This window comes from Aspergillus ruber (genome assembly GCF_000600275.1).
Source record: "Aspergillus ruber CBS 135680 unplaced genomic scaffold scaffold00049, whole genome shotgun sequence".
Lineage (NCBI taxonomy): Eukaryota > Fungi > Ascomycota > Eurotiomycetes > Eurotiales > Aspergillaceae > Aspergillus > Aspergillus ruber.
Genome location: NW_024467345.1, coordinates 20,712 through 40,626, shown reverse-complemented (window position 1 = coordinate 40,626; position 19,915 = coordinate 20,712). Strand labels below are relative to the sequence as shown.

The 19,915-nt window shown below is 48.9% G+C and overlaps 8 protein-coding genes across 8 annotated transcripts; 4 read left to right on the top strand and 4 right to left on the bottom strand.

Moving 5' to 3' along the window:
- Nucleotides 1-954: 954 nt before the first annotated feature.
- EURHEDRAFT_291852 (uncharacterized protein) lies at nucleotides 955-1,857 on the bottom strand. Its single transcript, XM_040778232.1, has 2 exons — nucleotides 1,527-1,857; nucleotides 955-1,459 (listed from the first exon to the last, which is right to left on the bottom strand). The coding sequence occupies exons 1-2, from the start codon at nucleotides 1,667-1,669 to the stop codon at nucleotides 1,099-1,101; spliced, it is 504 nt and encodes a 167-aa protein (XP_040634134.1). The 5' UTR covers nucleotides 1,670-1,857; the 3' UTR covers nucleotides 955-1,098.
- Nucleotides 1,858-2,179: 322 nt separating this feature from the next.
- On the top strand, nucleotides 2,180-3,811 carry EURHEDRAFT_534332 (putative translation initiation factor eif-2B). The gene is made up of 2 exons (XM_040787284.1): nucleotides 2,180-2,299; nucleotides 2,693-3,811. The coding sequence occupies exons 1-2, from the start codon at nucleotides 2,281-2,283 to the stop codon at nucleotides 3,766-3,768; spliced, it is 1,095 nt and encodes a 364-aa protein (XP_040634133.1). The 5' UTR covers nucleotides 2,180-2,280; the 3' UTR covers nucleotides 3,769-3,811.
- Nucleotides 3,812-6,315: 2,504 nt separating this feature from the next.
- Nucleotides 6,316-7,616, top strand: EURHEDRAFT_467115 (putative NAD binding Rossmann fold oxidoreductase; the record flags this gene model as incomplete). The annotated part of the gene is made up of 5 exons (XM_040785155.1): nucleotides 6,316-6,600; nucleotides 6,661-6,772; nucleotides 6,824-6,925; nucleotides 6,978-7,039; nucleotides 7,089-7,616. The coding sequence occupies 5 exons, from the start codon at nucleotides 6,316-6,318 to the stop codon at nucleotides 7,614-7,616; spliced, it is 1,089 nt and encodes a 362-aa protein (XP_040634132.1).
- Nucleotides 7,617-8,160: 544 nt separating this feature from the next.
- On the bottom strand, nucleotides 8,161-11,766 carry EURHEDRAFT_489019 (uncharacterized protein). Its single transcript, XM_040785611.1, has 16 exons — nucleotides 11,577-11,766; nucleotides 11,471-11,506; nucleotides 11,336-11,411; nucleotides 10,758-11,274; nucleotides 10,460-10,695; nucleotides 10,154-10,412; nucleotides 10,084-10,106; nucleotides 9,962-10,034; nucleotides 9,789-9,910; nucleotides 9,629-9,742; nucleotides 9,514-9,582; nucleotides 9,325-9,466; nucleotides 9,136-9,276; nucleotides 9,016-9,087; nucleotides 8,432-8,962; nucleotides 8,161-8,383 (listed from the first exon to the last, which is right to left on the bottom strand). The coding sequence occupies exons 1-16, from the start codon at nucleotides 11,716-11,718 to the stop codon at nucleotides 8,324-8,326; spliced, it is 2,613 nt and encodes an 870-aa protein (XP_040634131.1). The 5' UTR covers nucleotides 11,719-11,766; the 3' UTR covers nucleotides 8,161-8,323.
- Nucleotides 11,767-12,062: 296 nt separating this feature from the next.
- EURHEDRAFT_467144 (flavin-containing monooxygenase) lies at nucleotides 12,063-14,110 on the top strand (the record flags this gene model as incomplete). Its single annotated transcript, XM_040785159.1, has 3 exons — nucleotides 12,063-12,360; nucleotides 12,422-12,830; nucleotides 12,880-14,110. The coding sequence occupies 3 exons, from the start codon at nucleotides 12,063-12,065 to the stop codon at nucleotides 14,108-14,110; spliced, it is 1,938 nt and encodes a 645-aa protein (XP_040634130.1).
- A 527-nt stretch (nucleotides 14,111-14,637) lies between these two features.
- Nucleotides 14,638-16,105, bottom strand: EURHEDRAFT_417408 (putative glycerol dehydrogenase (GCY1)). Its single transcript, XM_040783191.1, has 7 exons — nucleotides 15,826-16,105; nucleotides 15,691-15,775; nucleotides 15,635-15,642; nucleotides 15,418-15,575; nucleotides 15,332-15,361; nucleotides 14,981-15,278; nucleotides 14,638-14,932 (listed from the first exon to the last, which is right to left on the bottom strand). The coding sequence occupies exons 1-7, from the start codon at nucleotides 15,884-15,886 to the stop codon at nucleotides 14,643-14,645; spliced, it is 930 nt and encodes a 309-aa protein (XP_040634129.1). The 5' UTR covers nucleotides 15,887-16,105; the 3' UTR covers nucleotides 14,638-14,642.
- Nucleotides 16,106-16,420: 315 nt separating this feature from the next.
- On the top strand, nucleotides 16,421-17,622 carry EURHEDRAFT_549418 (thermoresistant gluconokinase family protein; the record flags this gene model as incomplete). The annotated part of the gene is made up of 3 exons (XM_040787502.1): nucleotides 16,421-16,453; nucleotides 16,560-16,662; nucleotides 16,741-17,622. The coding sequence occupies 3 exons, from the start codon at nucleotides 16,421-16,423 to the stop codon at nucleotides 17,223-17,225; spliced, it is 621 nt and encodes a 206-aa protein (XP_040634128.1). The 3' UTR covers nucleotides 17,226-17,622.
- On the bottom strand, nucleotides 17,428-19,182 carry EURHEDRAFT_534327 (putative isomerase YbhE; the record flags this gene model as incomplete). The annotated part of the gene is made up of 4 exons (XM_040787283.1): nucleotides 17,428-18,397; nucleotides 18,449-18,764; nucleotides 18,815-18,855; nucleotides 18,909-19,182. The coding sequence occupies 4 exons, from the start codon at nucleotides 19,180-19,182 to the stop codon at nucleotides 17,871-17,873; spliced, it is 1,158 nt and encodes a 385-aa protein (XP_040634127.1). The 3' UTR covers nucleotides 17,428-17,870.
- Between the last annotated feature and the right edge of the window lie 733 nt (nucleotides 19,183-19,915).

Here is a 19,915-nt window from a genome sequence, read left to right as displayed (position 1 = left end):
GCATCCCACTCAGCCAGTGCGGCAGCAGTCTGGAAAGCATTCTTCGTCTATCGACCATTCCAGCATAGTCCCTTTGCCCATGGCTGTTTTGCGAAAAGATTTGACGTCGTGCTTGTTGTATTTGATAGTGGGGTTTCTGCTCTCGCTTAGAAGTTTGAGTTTCTGGATGTTTTTCTTTCAGACTTTGAGCGTGTCGCCTTCGTTGAGGTTTGTGTAGAGTGCTGTATGGGTGCGCGAGAGGACTGCTTCGTCGAATTGCCCAACGCGGTTGGTTGTTAGGATTAGGATTACGGAGTAGTATTCCAGTATTCGGAGAAAGACTAGCATTTATTCAGTATGTGTCGGACGACCAACTTAAGAAAAGACTTACCGGATATAAGGTTATTCTGCATGATATTCCCTAGCATTCGCTTACTTAGAAAGGCATCCGCTTCGTCGAGAAACAACACACATCCCCCATTTTCTCGACAGATAGAAAAAAAAAAAAGCTCAAAATCATGATCCAGCTCCCGGGCATTACTTCCTCCAAGACTACTGCAGGTAAGCAGCAACAGGATCGCTGTGTTGGGATGATCAGTTCTTCCAAATTGAAAGATCGGGTTGACGCACCATATTCCGGCTTCCTGGTTATAAACAGTAACGAACACTTACAGCTCTGCCTCCCCTTGAGTTTCATCTGCTCTCGACTTGTCTATAATTTGGACGTGATGTGCGTCAAACCCCACGACACCAGAGGACAGACAGCAGCGATTCATTTCTTCTACGGTGGGCATGAGTCTCTTGAGGATCCAACGAGCAACACGATTAGTGTTCTCAATAGTCTCCTGACACAGCTCCTACTGCCATTCCTGAATCTGGACCTGACATCCTTCATCAAGCTAACCGAGTTCCAAAGCACTGATGTGAATGCAATCCGCAACATTTTTTCAATATGTTCTCAGTCTCGCGCCACCCACGGCTTTCGTCTTCATTATCATTGATACCTCGCCTCTTTCCCTGGCTAGTCTTGATACCATGGGTGACACATATAGTCTGCTAATGTGGTTGATTAGGTTGGCAGAGTTTCACAAAAAGAGGCCCACGTCCTGTGGATTCAAGTTAATTCTCACGTCCCCGGCGCAAGTTATTGAGCTGCCTCTTGGGCAACTGAGGGACGAAGAGATATTGCATGTGCGCAAAGAGGCACCTTCCACGGAAGGATTCATGAAGTTGAAATGGAATATCAATATGGAAAGTTGATGTCCCCGTTTCGCGCGTGTCCACATCACAAATACCGCCGCCTCCTTGCGTTTTACCTCTAGCACTATGAGTCCAACGCATCCTCGCATTATCCATCATCCGCAACATGGTCGCACACCAAGGTTCCACATGAGAGAACACTTGGAAGTAGCAGACCGACTCGATGCTTACTATAGTACCCCGAACAGTCACTATGAAGACTACCTCCGGGGATGATGAGCTGTATTAATCCAGTTAGCAGTATTAAAGTGTGCCGATGTTTAATATATATATCTGGGTGCACCAACTCAACGGACATGCAATGTTTCCGTTTCCCACAACTCCCTGATCTATAACACCCTGCACATAACAGTTCTCTTGAAACATTCAGAAGTTTATAAATATGACGCAAGCATGGTTCGCAAATCTCCACGATCTGGAGAATACACATTCGGGAATGATGTACCCTCAGCTGAACATGTGGCGCGCCGATCCTTCAACTTGCCTGCTTTTCGGCCTAAATGGTTGGCACTCGATGTAGACCGACTTTATTTTCCACGAATAATATATTGATATTGTAAGATTCCGTACGGTGGATTTTGGTGATCTGGCAGGTTTAGAAATCGCGGTGGAATATATATGGAGCATGGACGGAGACTGGAGAATTGCTTTCTACTAGCTCAATCAATACATTGAGACGACGCAAACTTTTTTTTTTTTTTTTTTTCAATTAGTGTATTAACTCGGGTGCTATGGCAGATATCGACACTCCCTCCTCGTTGATGGATTTTATTACTCGACCTGAACCCCATTGTGAAAACAAAAAGAGCACCCTGCGAATATTAGGGTCGATTAAACGCACGGAACCGACACGGAAGACACCTAGAATCGTCACAAGAGTAAGAGGGAAAGAGCGAGGAAGTACCGCATCGCGGTCCAAGTCCAAGTCACAGGAGGCGTTTCGGTTTTTTGCATCTGCGTCGCGGTTGTTGCAAGAGAAGGAAACAAAAGAAACAGAAGACACATTGCGCAGGTTTGCTCTATGTTTTGTGGTCAAAGCAGATGCGACTATCGGGGAGTGGTACGTTTTGATATTCCTGTTATTATCTCGGTTGAAGTTGAAGCTAAGAATGGTGTAGTCCTGCGCCGATTATAGGGATCATTGAGGATGGCAGTCCAACTCCCGTTGAGGCTGCTTGGAAGACAATTAAGACCCAGACAAATCTCTCGGGGACGCCACCAAAAGTTACTCGGCATGGGAAGCCATTCATATCCGAGGATCCTTTTTCAATAGGACGGAGATGTGTGTTCCATCCGTTCGCGTTCCGTGTTAAGGACGATACCAAGGGGGACAGCAGCACAAGGAGCGTCAATATAATAGATGGAAGCCTTGGAGCTCTTCCATGTATTGACCAAGGACTCCGGAACACATTTTTCGACACTGAACTAGGTCCCGCATCAGGGACAATACTAGCCGCCGGGCTACAACAATTACAACAAGATCATGAGAGTGGCGCACGAAAGTTAGCCGCTGTTGCATTGAGCATACTACGGACCACTCTGGAGCATCTTGAGGATCCTATAAGTCTCAATGGCCCGTGGTGGCGGAAGACATGTCTTGCAGCGTGGCATCTCTGGAAAAATGGTCGCCCAAGTATGGATGCGGCCATTGTTAGTTTCCTGCTTTTGACCCTAAGCGAAATTTCGACGGTTCTATCGCAAGAGATTGGAAGCGGAACGTGCAAAGAGTTATGCATACAAAATGCATTTGATAACATACAGCATATGATACGGTCTTATACGACTCGCATTAGCCAGAACCTCGCATCACATATTTTGTCCAAGGACGAGAACAGCAAGACCAAGCGGAATAGATTCACCATTCTAGCTCTATCATGCAGCTCGACCATCCGCGAATGCATCGTTCAATCCGCGCTTGCCTCCGGGGCACCGCTCATCAACATCCACGTCCTCGAATCCCGTCCCTTATTCGAAGGTGTATCAATGGCCGCATCGATTGTATCAAGATTTGAAGCTCTACCAATACCGCGCCCACAAGTCCGCGTGACCATATTTACCGATGCATCTGTAGCCCAGGCTGCTATGGAAGTCGACCTTCTCCTCCTAGGTGCGGATCGGATAGCAGCAGACGGGTCCGTGAGCAATAAAACGGGATCACTTCCAGCTGCTCTGATGGTGCACCACATGGAACCAGCAGCAGAGACAATTGTCGTCAGTGAAATCTACAAGGTCGCTACGGAACCGAGCAACCAGCATAACGTGGAGAATAACGAGGCGTCAGAAGTCATGAATGCCTGGAAACAGAATGATAAAGTCAAGGGGCTGGACATTGTCCAGGATCGTCTTGAGAGTGATGATGCTGGGCATGGACAGGCAACGGTGAATGTACAGAATGTGTATTTTGAATGGGTACCACCTAGTTTGATTAACACATATATTTGCGAGAATGGGTTGAAGACACCGGAGGATTTTCAGAGACAGGCGCAGTGGGTATCGGAACAGTGCGAGGTGTATTTTGGGATATGTTGATTTGGACGCGTATACATATACCTATACGAACTTGATTTTCTAGAGCCAGTGGGACTTTCCCCTTCTGGATGCTACCACTTTCATGAGGTTACTCAGGGGCTTGCTCAGTGAGTAGCAGCAGCAGCAGTAGTTCGGATTTGGATTTACTCATACCCGTCCCAGCCAATTTTATCCATGGCTATGCGGGAACTGCCTGTCACGGGCTCGGAAATAATAGATACTGACGAAATGATATTCCTATCTAAACTATTGTAGCCATCGAGTAAAATATCGAGTCCGGAGAATGAAAAGAAAAGGAACCTATCTAGAAGATGGAGTCTTTCTTATACCACTGCAATAGGGTTCTGTTCATGTTCGGTGCCGTCCGTCATTATTAGTCTTATAGGCAGTGTCTAGCAGCATGGGCTAGGTCAAGTCGTATATAGGATTTCAAGATGTCAAGCCGTCACAGTTCTTGGACAAGATATCTACAATATGCATGAAACTGGATTTCAGATGGGCATGATATCTGCAGCCAAAGTTATATGTGGCTCAGAGACTCGGGCAAGTAATGCCAAAGCCTTACAGCCTGGGAATCGTGAGTGGGTAACTGCTATTATTGCAGTAAATACAACTGGATGGGCTTTGCCTCCCCAGATTATCCTGGCTGCAGACAACCACCAATCTCAATGGTATCATGCTATTCCAAATGATTTTATAATCAGTGTCAGAAGGGATGGCTGGAAAGATGATGGATTAGACATGGAGTGGCTTCAAACCGCCTTTGAGCCACATACAGCCTCCCGTGCATTAGGGAGATATCGCACGCTGATTTTGGATGGCCATAGCAGCCATGCCACTGCAGAATTTGACAGATTCTGTACAGAAAGGAGTATTATCCCTTTATATTTGCCTCCACATTCGTCTCGTCTTTTTCAACCATTGGATGTCGGTTGCTGTTCGCCGTCGAAGCGCTTATATGGCCAAAGGATCAGCAACAAGATGAACAAGGGAATCAACACTGTTGATAAACAGAATTCCTCTATATATACCTTATTGTCCGTTACCATGCTCTATCATAATCAAATATTTAAAGCTGCTTTGCAGCAACTGGCCTGGCTCCATTCTCATTCGACCGAGTCCTACTGAAGCTTTGTATACCAGAAGACACCAACACCACCTTCATCATCACATAACAACCAATCCTTTGGCGCAGGCAAGACTCCAGCAGATATACACCAGATTGAGGCCCAAAAGAAGCGACTATATTACTTCCGAAATTATCAGATATCCCTGTCAACTATGGAAGACGCAATGGGAAAGGTCATTAGAGGGGCAGAGATGACCATGCAAAATGCCATCCTACTGCAGCATGAAGTCTACCAGCTTCGCATAAAAAATAAACATTAGAGGAGGAGACGAGAAGCTCCTAGGGCCTTTATACAGGCTGGGGGGAGCCTGACAGATGCTCGAGGGTTGCGAGAAGCGCAAGAACAGGAGGCTATAGTTGTGACGGCCTGGTCACATTGGCTGGCTATCACGTGAGATGCAGTTGTTTGCTTTGTTGATACATACGGCGTCACCTCCTTTCTTCCATCCTCATGTTGATTATTCTTATTGATAGCTGCCTGGGTAGAAACCATGAGGTGGATGCTCCGTCATCCTAACTGAGCTCGCAACAGCCTGCGGCCTTTAATCCACCAGACACTATCCGGTCTCTCACAAATGTTCTTATGTTATCGTTTGTCTCATCTTCTATGGTCGAACATAGCCTGCCACCTTACAAGAATACCATGGAATTGAATAAGCCTTCATTGCCTGCGATCCATATGTAAGCTAATCTAAATGTTTTCGGTGATCATTCCTATATCTGTATCCATCATGTTTATAAGCCCTACTCTATTATTTGAGAAGCATCAGATAAAAAATGCCCATCCCTATAGGATTCAGACCTTACTATATCATAAGAATATAAATTGAATCATTGTCCGCATAATCAATAAGAAAAAGCGAATAGCCGTTGACTCACTAGCACGGCGGCGAGACCACGGTCACCGAAGCGGTAACTGAGGCGGCCGCCGCCAGCGGCAACCGTGGCAGAGGGCGATGGCCCTGTTCAGGATTGGTCGACATCGCCTCTAGGTACTGTAAGATATCTCCGAGTCGAAACTGTAGTTGTATACGCGTGATCAGACCGGATCGTGCATTCGGATGAACAGTGTCGGGCTTAAGCAGCGACTGGCAACAAAACCGCCGGTGCTTCTAGCAAGAATAATCGGACATAAACAAATTCCCCACAAAAAAAGTCCAGAGCTCCGATGATGCACCGGACGCTGTCCTTACTGGTCTACTGACCACATTGTTTATCGGATTTACCAGCATGCCCAGATACCAGATCGGGGCCTTGGGTGCAATGCCCCGCGTTGAGACCTGCCCTGGTACGCAATGTGTCTGGGGTAGAAAAGCTCGAGATGAGACTGTGAAAGCTATGGATCCTGGTCTCAACATCTTCCGTATCCCACTTAACCACTCGTCCTTATTTTCAAACGACCACAGATGTCACACAAGATGGCCACTCAACCTCGTCTCAAGCTCGCCTTAATCGGCCTCGGCCGTCTTGGTGCCATCCGTGCCCGTATCCTCGCTTTTCAGCAGCCTCGCATCGATCTCGTCGCTGCCTGCGACACCAAGCCTGGTAGCGACGAGTGGGCCGCGGCCAACCTCCCACCCTCCATCAAGTTCTTCGCGGATCCAGAGGATTGCATGAAGAATAGCGGTGCCGAGGCTGTTCTCATTTCCACCGCGACTGCCACTCACGCTCTCCTGGTTATTCAAGGTCTTGACCTGGGCCTGGTATGTCTGCCAGCGATGGATTAGCAATAACCTAGGGCGCTTCAAACTGACAAATGCCAGCATGTCATGTGTGAGAAGCCTATCTCTGTGGATGTCATAACTACCGAGGAGGTCCTCGCCAAGGCTGCTTCCAAGCCTCACCTCAAATTCTTGGTCCCTTTCTCTCGACGATGTGAGTGACATCAGTCTCTGTGCTTGGATGTCTGAGGCTAACCCACGCTAGACGATGACTCGTACCGTGCTGCAAAGCAAATGGTCGAGAATGGCTCACTCGGTCAGATCCATGCGGTTGAGACTTCCTGCCTCGACCAGCAGGACCCTACAGGTGTGCATACATCTAGCTTCTGTCTGAGATAACCTGGCTAATTGTGCTTGAGGCTTCTTCGTTACCTTCTCAGCTCAGTCCGGAGGTATCTTCGTTGATATGGGTGTTCACGATGTTAGTCACTCTCATCTTCCACTTGGGTCCGTTCACTCACGCAGCACAGATTGACGTGGGCCGATATTTCCTGGATGTCAAATCAGGTCTCAGTAACCCTAAGAAGCAAGTTAACAGGGTCATCGCCATGGGTCAACAGGCTGTCTATGGTGACCTCTCCAAGCACGGCGACTGTGACAACGGATGGGGCCTTGTTGAGTTTGCTAATGGAAAGGTCCTCACCACTCACGTGGGCCGCACGCTCACCAACGGCTTTGAGGGAATGACTCGCGTGTGTGGCACCAAAGGCCACTCTGTCGTCAACGGTAACTCCACGATAAACCGTGTCGAAGTTCGTGATTCACATGGTGTGCGTACCATTACCACCCCGGATGCGTTCGTGCTCTACGATAAGTCATTCATCAATGACCTTGCTGAATTCGCTTCTGCTATCCTGGATAATGAGCCCCTCACTTGTTATCCAGAAGATGCCTACGAAGCCGCTAAAATTGCTACCGCTCTACAGTACTCGTTCCGCAATGGCGTACCAGTCTACTTTGACGATAATGGACTACCTATCATGGAAATTGCCAAGTGAACAGTCTCAGACTTGACGGGGATGGGTAATGAGATGGGGCCGGTTCGGTTTTGGGTTAATATGTATGTATCATAGCCTAGTTAGCCCTCAGAGTTGGTATATATAGAGAATAATAAGCACGAACAATACATATATCAGAATTACTAAGAATAATAGGGAAGCTCATCACTAAGAGGGTTTGGGTCTATGAATAAATATTTAAACCTTTTAGTACAGTCAAATGAAGAGGTAGAGCTATTCAAGATTTTCCACAATAAACGAATCCTCAGCGATGTGTCCGAAACCTTAGCGAAATGTAAATAAGGACTCTAAGCGATAGCACAACATGCAAAATCCAAAAGATCCTTATTTCAAATAGAGAACCCTAAAAGCTTTTTTTTTTTTTTTTTTTTTTTTTTTTTTTTTTTTTTTTTTTTTAGCATTATCATTTCTTACATCCTCTGCGAAGACACCTAGAACTAGTCTACCTCTTTACCTTACCTAGTCATGCAGTTCTAACATCTTGTCAAACTCAACTTCCATAATCTAGGAGCAGCAGACAAAGGTCGAGGTTATAATCTTGTACATTCAAATAATTACTAATCTTGCTTTCGTTTGCATTCATATAAATAACTATGCCTGATCCGGTCCACCCTTGAAGTGCGTTGAGGGTGGCCGCTCTATTTTGTCACTAAGCAGGGAAAATTGAATGTTCTACTCACATTTGACTAGCCAGCGGGAGCTCCGAATATATCCTGTAGGAGCATTGGATCCCAAAAGTCTTGTAACTGCAGTGTGTCAGCTCTGACAATCAGAAACCTAGAAGTTGATCTTACAAGTTCGGCTGTCGAGTCGGGAGTCACCAAGGAAAGTGATGAGTTAGGCACCATCATGTTTCCAATCCTCAGCTCACTCTGAGCACCTCCAAAGTTATGTGTACTCGGCGATGAATTCGAGTTATTTGTGCCATCATAACCGGTTGGAGTCTCACGAAGATGAATAGTCCTGATAGTCCGGTGATCCTGACCAGCTCTCTCAATAAGTCTGGTGCGCCAACCAAGAAGCTCCACATCTTCACTGTCCTCTCTGTCTTCTCGGCTTCTTTGCCGTTCCGGATGAGCGTCTCGCTGGGAGTCGGCTCCTTGTGCGATAGATGCCGTGGAGATTTTGGACGACGCCCGAACACGTAGCTTCAAGAGCCACTGCAAATTACGGCGGTACCGGGGAGTATTAGCACCGTGGTGAATCAACGAGGTAAATAAGTCAATAGCGGCGTCAAGCTGGGCAATGACGAAGGTGGCCATAGGATTACCAGGATCACGCAATACCAGCGTCCCTAAGCATAGGGCTGATCCGAAGACGTGAAACTAGCCATGAGTCAGAGCTTTCTGGCATAAACCGAGGAGGAACATGCCCTTACCCAAAAATTCCATTGCCTGGTGCTGATAGCGGGGAAGCGGGTATGAATGTCGCCGACAATGGCAATGATAATCTATGAAGCTTAGATTACTGTTACAGGGGAATGGAAAGGTGGCTTTACCGCACAACGTTCTATCACAGTCAAAAATGAAGGTGCGTATATAGATTTGAAACGATCATCAATGTCGTAGAGCGCTTTGGCATAATAAGGTCGGTGAAGGTTTATAATCGTCTCCGAAATGTTGAGCGCAAGATTCATTTGCTACTTGAATTAGTTTGGAGTCTAAGTTGAGAGGGCAGACAAACATACCTGGAAGGAAATAGCCATAGATCTCCGGGATGGTTGTGGAGATGCTTCAATCGCCGCCTCGATGTGAGGGTATCGAGAAGGCATTGCCAAGAACGCTGATCGGCAACGAAGGGAGAACGGAATGTTGCGTTCAAATTCGCCGCTAGGGTAAGTCAGCTTGCAAATAGATTGAAATTTGTGAACACATACAGCCTAAGGTCTAGGTCGGTGACAGCGGAGTACTCTGGTTTCTGCACCTTCATTGCCATATTGAGAATTCTGAACCAGGTTAGCTGTGTCGAAAATCCAAATTGAGGATACGCACTCGGATGAAAGCTGAGACAACTCAAACCGGAGTATAGAATAGCTCTTTTCGCCGTTCACATTCAGAGGCTCGGAAGGAAACGCAACGTCGCAATGCTCAGGATTCATAGCACAACTGATAGATTTTAGCTTTATAATTGGCATGTATAGAGAAACCATACGGTCTTGAAAAGCAATGCGCTTGGAAGGTGTCGGCGGCATTGCACTCCCAAAACACCTTGCGTCTATACTCGACAACATCCTGTGGTAGATTCCAGCAGGCACCGTCCCGGTGCATACCCATCTAGGTGTGTACCAATCAGTTCTGTGCCATCACTTCATGACCTGCACTTACGGCTTGAGCCAATCGCATGACCAGACCCCACAACGGCCAGGCATTGTCACCGCGTCCACCTTTGTCTAACTGCCTGCTCAATTGTCAGCGGCACGGGGAAACTTCAAGATTGATCTACGAACAGATGCAAATGCGCCATCAAATGCTGAAGATCGTTAGCGGCGGAACAGAAGCGTTAATCTTAAGACTTACTAAAGTTTGCACTCCAGCAACCATGTTGTTCGATAGGAAGTTCCCCTTGACCAGAGCCTGTTCCGAGAGATGTAGCCAATCTTCAGCAGATGGATCGTAGTTGGGCATCTCAATATTAAACATGGTGCCTTGAGCCATGACGATGAAAACGAGCGCAATTTCCTGCGGATTGACTGAAGGAGACATAGAACCCCCATTCGAAAGCCTATAGACACGACTAAATGTTTTCTGGAACGCGGTCTTGGGAACAACATCATGACTGGATTTTGTCAGAATGTCTTCTAAGGCCTTGTCTACAACACTCACTGCCAAGCACAATAGCGATAGTACGACTCGACCAGTACCTCTGCCTCTTCTTTGGGGGGTAGGCGTGAAAGCAGATCCTGAGTACTAATGTATGCTGCAGAAGAATTAAAAGGAAATACGACAGGAGTAACGCTGGAAGCCACACGATTAGCCTGAAAGGGAACCGAAGCTTGGGATATCTTCGGAGAGGGAGGGCGAGTAGCCGATGGACTGTCCGATATATCTTGTGTTTCCGACTGGAATTATTATTAGATTTTTTTTTCAGCTCGGACAGCGCCGCTGAAGCAAGACAACATACCTCTTTCAACCATTCACTGCCTGCGGTCGGGCCCAAATACTTGGACCGACCTCCTTTGCTCAACATCAATGTGCCGTAGGAGCCGCTCTGCTCGTCAACACCAATGGACTGTGGAGCGGGATTGCTGGGGCCACTAGCTCTGTTCGGGTCGCTGTGTTCAGGTTCGGCGATTATGCCTGCAGGCAGCGAATGTGGCCTATGCATAGCCTCTGGCTGCAGCACGTGGGCGAGAAGGTCGAGTTGTTCAAAACCATCCCTATTGCAATTGCTGAGCTGCATCAGGGTGCGGCCGGAATCGCCCGCGAGCCCTTGCGCCGCGAGTATTGCCTGAACATGGCGGTGGTGTGGTGATGATTCTGATACATCATGTCGATGTGGCTGCGGTTGCCCCTGCTGCGTGGTTTGATGGTCATAATCAAGGGAAGTAGATGAGACGTGAGCATTTTCATCAGAGGGTTGCGACTGTTGGGCTTGCACGGCATCCTGCTGTTGTCTAGAGTGCACATTGGATTCCGGACTGTAGTACTAATTTAGCTCCCTGCTGATTTTGCTTGTCTATACATGGCGTCAAAACAAACCGCGACTGTGTTTCGTCGGTTGTAGTCCCATTACAAAGTTCAACCCGTCGTCGCCGTATACAGTTTGAGCACGGCACTGCAAGATTTCTTCAGCCGGTGGACGAATTGCATACGCTTTCTTACGATTGTACAGACCTTGCCGGTCGCACTTGATCTTCAGTCTCCGACATTCTGGGTATTAGACATTAACTCTCTGTGACCTCTATGACCTCACGCCTACATGATGCAAGGGAAAACTAACCTGTACAGCTGTGAGACGGCCGTTGTCTTCGCTGCTTCTTGGGTGATCTCGGACCGTTGTCGGGGTCATCATCTCTGCTCGGGCGACCTATGCCCTTGCCTGCCGCAGTTGATCGGCCGGGTCCTGATTCGCTGTTCATCATGCGACCCGAATCGGCTTGCACACTGGAAATAACGAGCAAAGGTGTTCCTGGGGTGGAATGAGCAAGTTTGCACCGGGGCGCGAACTTCGATGGTGAATTGATTTCGCCCGGTCATGTGACCGTAACCCCGGTCTTCGCGGGGAAGATTAGCCATGCATTGGCACAGATTATCTCCGATGCATCTTATCGCCGACATCAAACCATTTGGAACCAGCAACATCCATCCATCCAACTACGTCCCATCGGATTAAAGGAGGCATGCTGTGCGTCTTTAAAAGAGTATGTGGCCGCCGAGGGGGATTGAGTGTGAGAATATCTGGCATATTTGAATTACAACGGCAAAAATGGGTGTCGAAATTCACGAGTCTGTCCTTGCCAGCACGGTCAACATGGCCGACATCAAGGCCCAGGCCGTTGTTAGCGAGCTGAGCGAGCCAGAAACTACCCTCAAGCCTCCTGTCGCCGACAACTTTATGTATGACTTCAAGTACAATCACACTCTTCCCACTTCCGACGCTCTGGGGATTGAAGTACCTACCGACTGCAATGCTCAAAAGGAGGCCGAGTCCATCCTGGAGCGCCTCTCAAAGACCATGGGAGCTGGAGACGCCCAGGCATTCACTGATATGTTCCTGGAGTATGGTATGTTTTCTCCTTTTTTCTTCGTGGACGACTTTTGAACATGACTGAACTCACTGTGCAGGTGTTTGGCGCGACAAATTGTCCTTCACTTGGGACTATCGCACATTCAATTTCCAAACAGCAATCCTGAAAGCTGCCACCGATCTTTTTCCTAAAACAAAGGCCACTAATTTCAAATTCCTTATGCCCGCCCCCACCGTTGCCCGTCCCTACCCTGACTTTGCCCAACTGCAATTCGTTGTGTCCTTTGAGACCGAGCTCGTTGCTGCTTCGGCTGTGATCAACTCGGTCCTCACCAAAGAGGGCTGGAAGATCTACACTATGCACACCGTGGCCGAGAAACTTAAGCAGTTCCCCGAAATTCCTCCTGCCGACGGGCACATGAACGGTCTTGTCAGCTGGCAGACGCAGAGGGCCAAGGAAATTGACGCTGCCAAACCCGAAATCCTGATTATTGGTGGTGGCCAGAAGTGAGCTTGTAATCCCCCAGCCTCGTCCGCAGGTGCTGACATTCAATAGCGGCCTCGCGCTGGCAGCCCGATGCAAGGCACTCGGCATGGAAAGCCTTATCATCGAGCGCAGCGAAGAGGTTGGTGATGTTTGGAAGAAGCGTTACGAGTATCTATCACTTCACTTCCCCCACTGGGCCGATGACCTGCCTTACTTCGCCTACCCCAAACACTGGCCCACATATACCCCTGCTTATAAGCAGGGTATGTACATGGAGTGGTACGCCTCAGCTCTGGAGCTGAAGGTCTGGACCAAATCGGAAGTCGTCAAAGCCGAGCAAGATGACAAGACCAACTGGACCATAGTTATCAACAAGGAGGGCAAGGAAGCCCGAACACTACATCCCAAGCAGGTCGTCATGGCCACCTCTCTCTGCGGTGTTCCTATGACCCCGACCATTCCCGGCATGGCTGATTTCAAGGGCGTCATTCGTCACTCGAGCGCTCATGACAGCTCTCGTGATTTCGTGGGCAAGAAGGTCTGTGTGGTTGGCACTTCATCCTCCGGCTTCGACACTGCATTTGACTGCTCGCGCCGCGGCATCGATGTTACACTGCTCCAGCGTTCGCCGACCTACGTCATGTCTCTCACCCACTCCGTTCCTCGCATGATCGCCAGCTATGGACCCGATGCCGACGGCTACCGGCCTAGCCACGAGGAGCAGGATCGCTTTTTCTTTGCTACCCCTGTTGGCCCTGGGGAGGAGCTTGCTAGGCGTAACGCCAAGGTCCTTGAGGACCTTGACCGGCCCCTTCTTGATGCGCTCAATGCTCGCGGTCTCCGGACATGGCGCGGCCAGCGTGGTACTGGCGGTGCAACACTGGGTCAGACCCGTAATGGTGGCTTCTATTTCGATGCAGGTGCTTGCGAGCACATCATCGACGGCAAGATCAAAGTGGAATCAGGGTACATCGAGAACTTTACGGAGGACAAGGCGATTCTCAACGGCGGCCGTGAGCGCGAGTTCGACCTGATTGTCTTCGCCACCGGCTTCTCCAACACTGTTGACTCAGTTCGTGCCACTCTTGGCGACAAAATTGCCGACCAGTGCGGTCCAATTTGGGGCATCGATGAGGAGGGTGAGTTCAAGACTGTTTACCGGGAGACGGGGGTACCCAACCTTTGGATCATGGCCGGCTACCTTCCGTACACCCGCTTCCATTCTAAATTGCTTGCTATGCGGATGAAGGCTTTGAATGAGGGTATTGCTCTTGCTCCTTATAAAGTGCAGATATTTTAGATAGTATTTTGATGGTTATCTGTAATGCCAAATCTACCAGGAGATCTGTATTCTCATAACGAGCATTAGATATTCTCTTGGCAAGAGTTGGCTGTACCTGTCTTTCTCAAATGGGGTCAAGCAACACTGTCCAGAGAAACGGTTAACGCATGGTAAGATTTGACTAATTTGCGTGTATGATGGGGTCTACAGAAGGATATACCTAATAATCCCCGTCAGAGAAATAGGTTTTAGCTGGAAAAGTCCTATTCTTGTATTGGAAGTCGACTTAGGTGCATAAATTCTGCCGCTCTACAGACCCTGACCGGTCAAGCCGTCACTGTTATGCTAGGTCAGTATAGATATAAATATGAAAGGCTGCAGTTTTGGTTTGGATATCTCTTCCTTTACATGATGTGGTCGTCCTCACTATGGACAAAACTCGACCCAGACTTTTTACGACTAACAACAGAGGCTATTCTTGTAACGAAAATCAATACAAAGATGAAATGTAAACAAACTTATAATTCCAACTAGAACAACTCAATACCAGCTACTGCAACTTGGCAGGGCCGTACCAGTCAGCGAAGCCAAGATCGAAACCCCAGAGAGGCGTGTTCAAGCGCTTCGCCTTGCCTCTAGCAGCTAGACCATCGAGCGCGGCCAGATCCTCCTTGGAAAGCGAAATGACCTCTTTGTTACTGGATATGCGCTTCTCAGTAACAGATTTGGGAAGCACAACAACGCCCTTGTTGACGTGATAGCTGATGAGGATCGTGGCGGCCGAGACCCCATTCTTCTCCGCAATCTGTTGGATATCGGGATCCGACATGATCGGAGCACCTAGTGCACTCAGCTAATGTCACCCAAGCTACTATAGATCAAGCTTACCGGTAGATCCAAGAGGCGAATACGCTTCGAGAAGAATGCCGAGCTTGTCGCAGAACTCTCGAAGTTCATGCTGCGGAAGGAAGGGGTGCAGCTCGACCTGGTTCACAGCAGGCACAACCGTCCACTTCTTGCGTAGCTCTTCCAGATAGGGAACAGACCAGTTGGCAACACCGATCGCCTTGGACTTGCCCGACCTGTAAATCTCCTCCATCTGGAGCCAGGTCTCGTTCTGGTCCCACGATCGGTCGACCGAGCGAGTACCGTCCGGGTTGACCGGAAGAAGTGCACTCGTCTGGTTCTGCGGGCGGATCAGTTCAATAGAGCTCAAGCGAGGGGCAACAAGGCTCTCACCGGAACCAGTCGAACAGGCCAGTGTATAAGCTGATGGCATTCATTAGCCTAGGCCTTGCAAGATATTGCACTGTACAGCGACTTACGTAGAGATCAAGGTAGTCGGTATCCAAAGCTTCAAGGGTCTTCTGCAAACCCTCCTTGACGTTGGGATGGTCAGTGTTCCAAAGCTTACTGGTGATGAAAATCTCTTCACGAGGCACGCCGCTATCCCTGATGCCCTGGCCGACTTCGCTCTCGTTGCCTAGGAATGTCATTATTCTAGTCGTTGGGCCAATGGTTCACTCATGTGTATTAGCTCACCATAAATTCTGCATCTGGTTAGCGAGAACTGGCACAAGGGAGACTGCAGGGCTCACAGTGCCGCATCAATGTGACGGTATCCATCCTTGAGGGCATAGGCCACTGCCTTTGCCACCGCTCCAGGTTCAGATTTCCAGGTTCCTGTACACAATTTCAGCAAGTACAACACTCACTAGAACATCATCACTCACCAAGTCCGACGGCAGGAATCAGGGCGCCAGTGTTGAGCTTAAAGTGAGTCGGAGGTGTCATTGTGCTGGGTGTACCGATATCTTTGGTTCGGCTTTCCGTCTTCGAGACAACGATGAAGATACAAGAAAGCAGGTGTAGGTGGTCCCCTAAAAAGTGCCCTACTACTCATCGGAGATACTGGGCGGACGCCACCCACTCCGGTGGTTCGGAGCGGCCGCTATATGGTGTCACCGCAAAGTACAGAGCGTAATATCGGAGCCTATGTCCCCGAAGATGCAAAATGGTCGGTCATTAGTGACGCGGAGGTAAGCTGTCGGATATATCTAGCCCCGGTAAGCGGTTATCCCCGTCGCCGACCGGGCCCTAGCAACGGAGTCCGATACAAGGGCTTCGTTATACGCGAATATTCGAATCGGCTCTTTCACCAGCGTGAGCAAAAGACTGTCAGAAGGTATCTGGACCAGTTGAGTGTACTGCTACAGTGTCATACCATCGTCTACTCAGGCCCGTGCTGTTTCCCTGGTCTATCCTAGGACCGACCAATCGGGGATTCCTCTCGATAAACAACATCGTAATCCCCTGCCTCAAAACACCATGCTCTTCACAGGGGAACGGCCACAGCTCCTGGTCACACTGTGAATAAGGCGCACATCATTCCGCTCGCGCTCAATGCCGAGTCATCTTTGGCCATGTCGCACTCCCACACAAACACTTCAAGCGCACACATTTTCAGCACACCCGGGTCATTACCGGTCCCGCAGGGCGTAGAAAGACTATGGTATGCCAATACTTGCAGAACGAGCTAGAAGTACCATTCCTAGAAGGAGACGATATACGTTAGAAATTGCCGCTGCGCGCCTTTGCGCGATCAAACCAACTCATAGAAAAGCACAAACCACTAACTTGAGATTGAGCACTACAGTACCACTCCAAATCTAACGAAGACAAAACGGGCAACGGAGCCCCTCTCACTGATGAAGGTCGCTGGGACTGGCTTGTTGCGCTACGCAAAGCCGCCATTGACGCTCTGTCCCCCGCCGAGTCCGACGACCTCCATCCTCCCTTCGCCAGGGTTGTTTCCTCCTCCGCCCGGAAAGAAGAGTACGGTGATGTTATGCGCATTGCTGTCTACGGCTCGCCCTACATCAAGCTCCACTTTATCTATCTCAAGCTAAACGAAGAGATGCTCATGCGGCGTGTCACCCAGCGCGAGGCCCACTACATGGAAAGCAACATGGTCCGCTTCCAGCTGCAGGCATTCGAGGAGCCACAAAGCGAGTGGGGTATCATTACTATGAATGTCGAGGGTTCCCAGGAGCAGGTGTGCCGTCGCGTGCTGTATTCTGTTTGCTCCAATCTCAAGGACGGGCCGCGATCAGGGCAGGGTTTATTTGGTTGAATACACCCTGGTGTAATCTTGCATATAATTAACGAAGTCTCTTGAGATTTGGCTAGTTATTAACATTGAGGGCTCAGCCCCCAACAACTAGCATTTGCATGTGGTATGATTTTGCGTCCTTTTTCGGCACATCCTGTGATAACCCCATTCTTCGGTGCGAATGAGCATAGCAGCCAATGAGAAACAAAGCTTGATAAATCTTGGCACACGTCTGAGGATGTCACATAGTATGTCGTTCAATAAAAATTAAAGCAAAGCTTCAACAAGGATGGTACTTCCACACATGTTAGTAAACACTCGCTCTCACTGATTCATTTTAGGGCCAAGGAAAATATGCCAAAGGTGGGTTATTGTGTTTCAAAGCATATGTCTGGGAAGAAATATATAGCAAAATAGTGCAACCGATTTCAATCCATCCTGTAGCAAGATAACAAACTGGCATGTCCAACCAGGGTCTGGTCCATCAAAACCCAGTCTGAATAGGTATCCCCCACCTGCTTACATCCTGAACACAGCGAAAACTCACAAATGAACATAACAGTGGGTAAGATATCAATTATATGCCTCTAGCATCGTAAATTTTCACAGGACCAAAGTTTGATAGAGTGAGATGCGCTTTACATTTCTGTGCAAACTGCTCCACCTTTATAGCCAGATGGCGTGTTTTATTCCACCTTGCAAGCCCTCATTCAAGCCGGCCACGAAAGTCCACACGTCGCCTTTATCCCCACTGATTTCGTAGACCTCGACGCCACCACCTTCTTGCCCAGCCACCACGACGTATCTGCCGTCATCGCTGAGCCGCATGCCACGGATGACATCGACATTAGTTCGCATGTGCTTCATGTCCTTCACCGTTTTGCCATCATTTGAGAGCAGAATGATAGCGACATCGTCCCCGGGCGGCAGCGCCTTGGGAACGTTTTTGAGATGAGGCTCGCGCTGCGCAATGTGCCTTTCCCACCTGTTACTGACATACAAGACGTTCGGAATGGTGGGGTGAAGGCAAATCTCGGCGGAATCCATCATGGTTTGATGGTCGGGATGAATCGTTGAAGGAATGATGTTGGGTGCAAAGCCATCAATCGGCCGGATGGCTTCCGCCGGAGCAGTTGATAAGTCAAAGGCGATGACCGTGTGCGAAAGCTCTCCGATGACATACATGATCGTCCCTGAGCCAGGTCAGCTGAGTTGAATGGTAGGATGGAGCTGGAGCGACATGCCACCAGGAGCCAACACAGCATGTCGAGCGCCTGTCCCAGGAGGGCACTGAAGCCAGCCACATATTTCAAGCTTCACCTTATCGCGACGAAGGATCCACACCCGGTCTGATCCCAAGTCTGGGGCGTACAGCAAACCTCTTCTGTCTTCGAGTATCTGATGTATATGGCATTGTCGCTGTCGGCCTTTGTTCGGACCGTGCCCAACCGACTCGTAAGGGAATTTCGGCAGGATCTCTGTCCGGGGGGCATCTTTAAGTAAAAGCGTGTTTGCATCAGTAATGGAAACGGGATAAACGGCAACGGATCCTCCCAGATACTACCCATCGTTAGCACAAATAGTAAAGCGAGGGGTTCGTATAGACTAACGGTGCCAAGCACGAGTGCAGAACTATCGCGTAGCGTGATGACTATCCAAGCGCCATTAATAACAGAATAAAGGAAGCAGTAGCGTACAACTAACAGTGACCAGGTGCTCCTAGAGTTGGCTGTTGACTGGTAATTTTGCAAGTCTTTTGTGCGTGATCAATTTCGAAGCTGTATAAAAGACCAGACTCGATACCCTCGGATAGCCCAATCAGACGATCAATGCTCCCTTGCGAAGATGAGAGTTCTGTCCATGAAGAATTGAAGGGGGCTGCATAATTGGCGAGAATGCTCAATTCCTTTTTGCCGAGATCGAGTGTGAGCGTGGTAAAGTCGGCTCGATCGCCAGATATCAGAATTTTGTACTGCATAGCGTGCTAGGCGGACTTAAGAGACTGTTCCACACGAGACTTGCAATAGCTTTAATGTACGGATTCATTCAAGCGCATTAGATAAACCTGGTCATTAGCAGCGCCTCGCAATATATGCGGTCTGGGCCCCCGGTTTACGGTTAGATGTCGGGAAAAGCCTTGCTTGCATTAAATGATGAAAGGGGACTGACTGTTCAAATATCTCCCTATGCTAAAACCCTTATGTCCGACGACTACGTCTGTCGACTAGGGCCCCGATCGGTAATAGAACCAATTAGGCGTCACAGGATAACCACACGGCCGTTGGCGAAATGTCCGATCGGCAATTTTCCCTTGCGTTTCTTCTGCCCGATCACTACTTGATATAGCCCCGAGGATACTATATGCTCCGATGGAACGCTCCGTGCTTTGCAGGATCCCGATCATTTCTTGACTTCGTCAACGCTGTATAGCGGCCTCTGGGAAGCACTCAAGTGGGTCGTAGTGGTGAAGACAGTGGAAGTGTATGCGACGCGATTTTGTGTGGTTAGCCGCTCAAACTAACTTGCCGAATAGATCATTATTTAGGGTCTGCCCAACTTCCCTACGATTTTGTATAGCAGGTCGGATTAACCTAGAAGAATTGTGTCGTGACCCGAATATAGCCACTGGACTGTGATATATTAGCCATAGCTTCTACGCGCTCCGTCCCATGTCCGATCTAAGAGCTGGCCTGTTCTGATCTGGGTCTAGG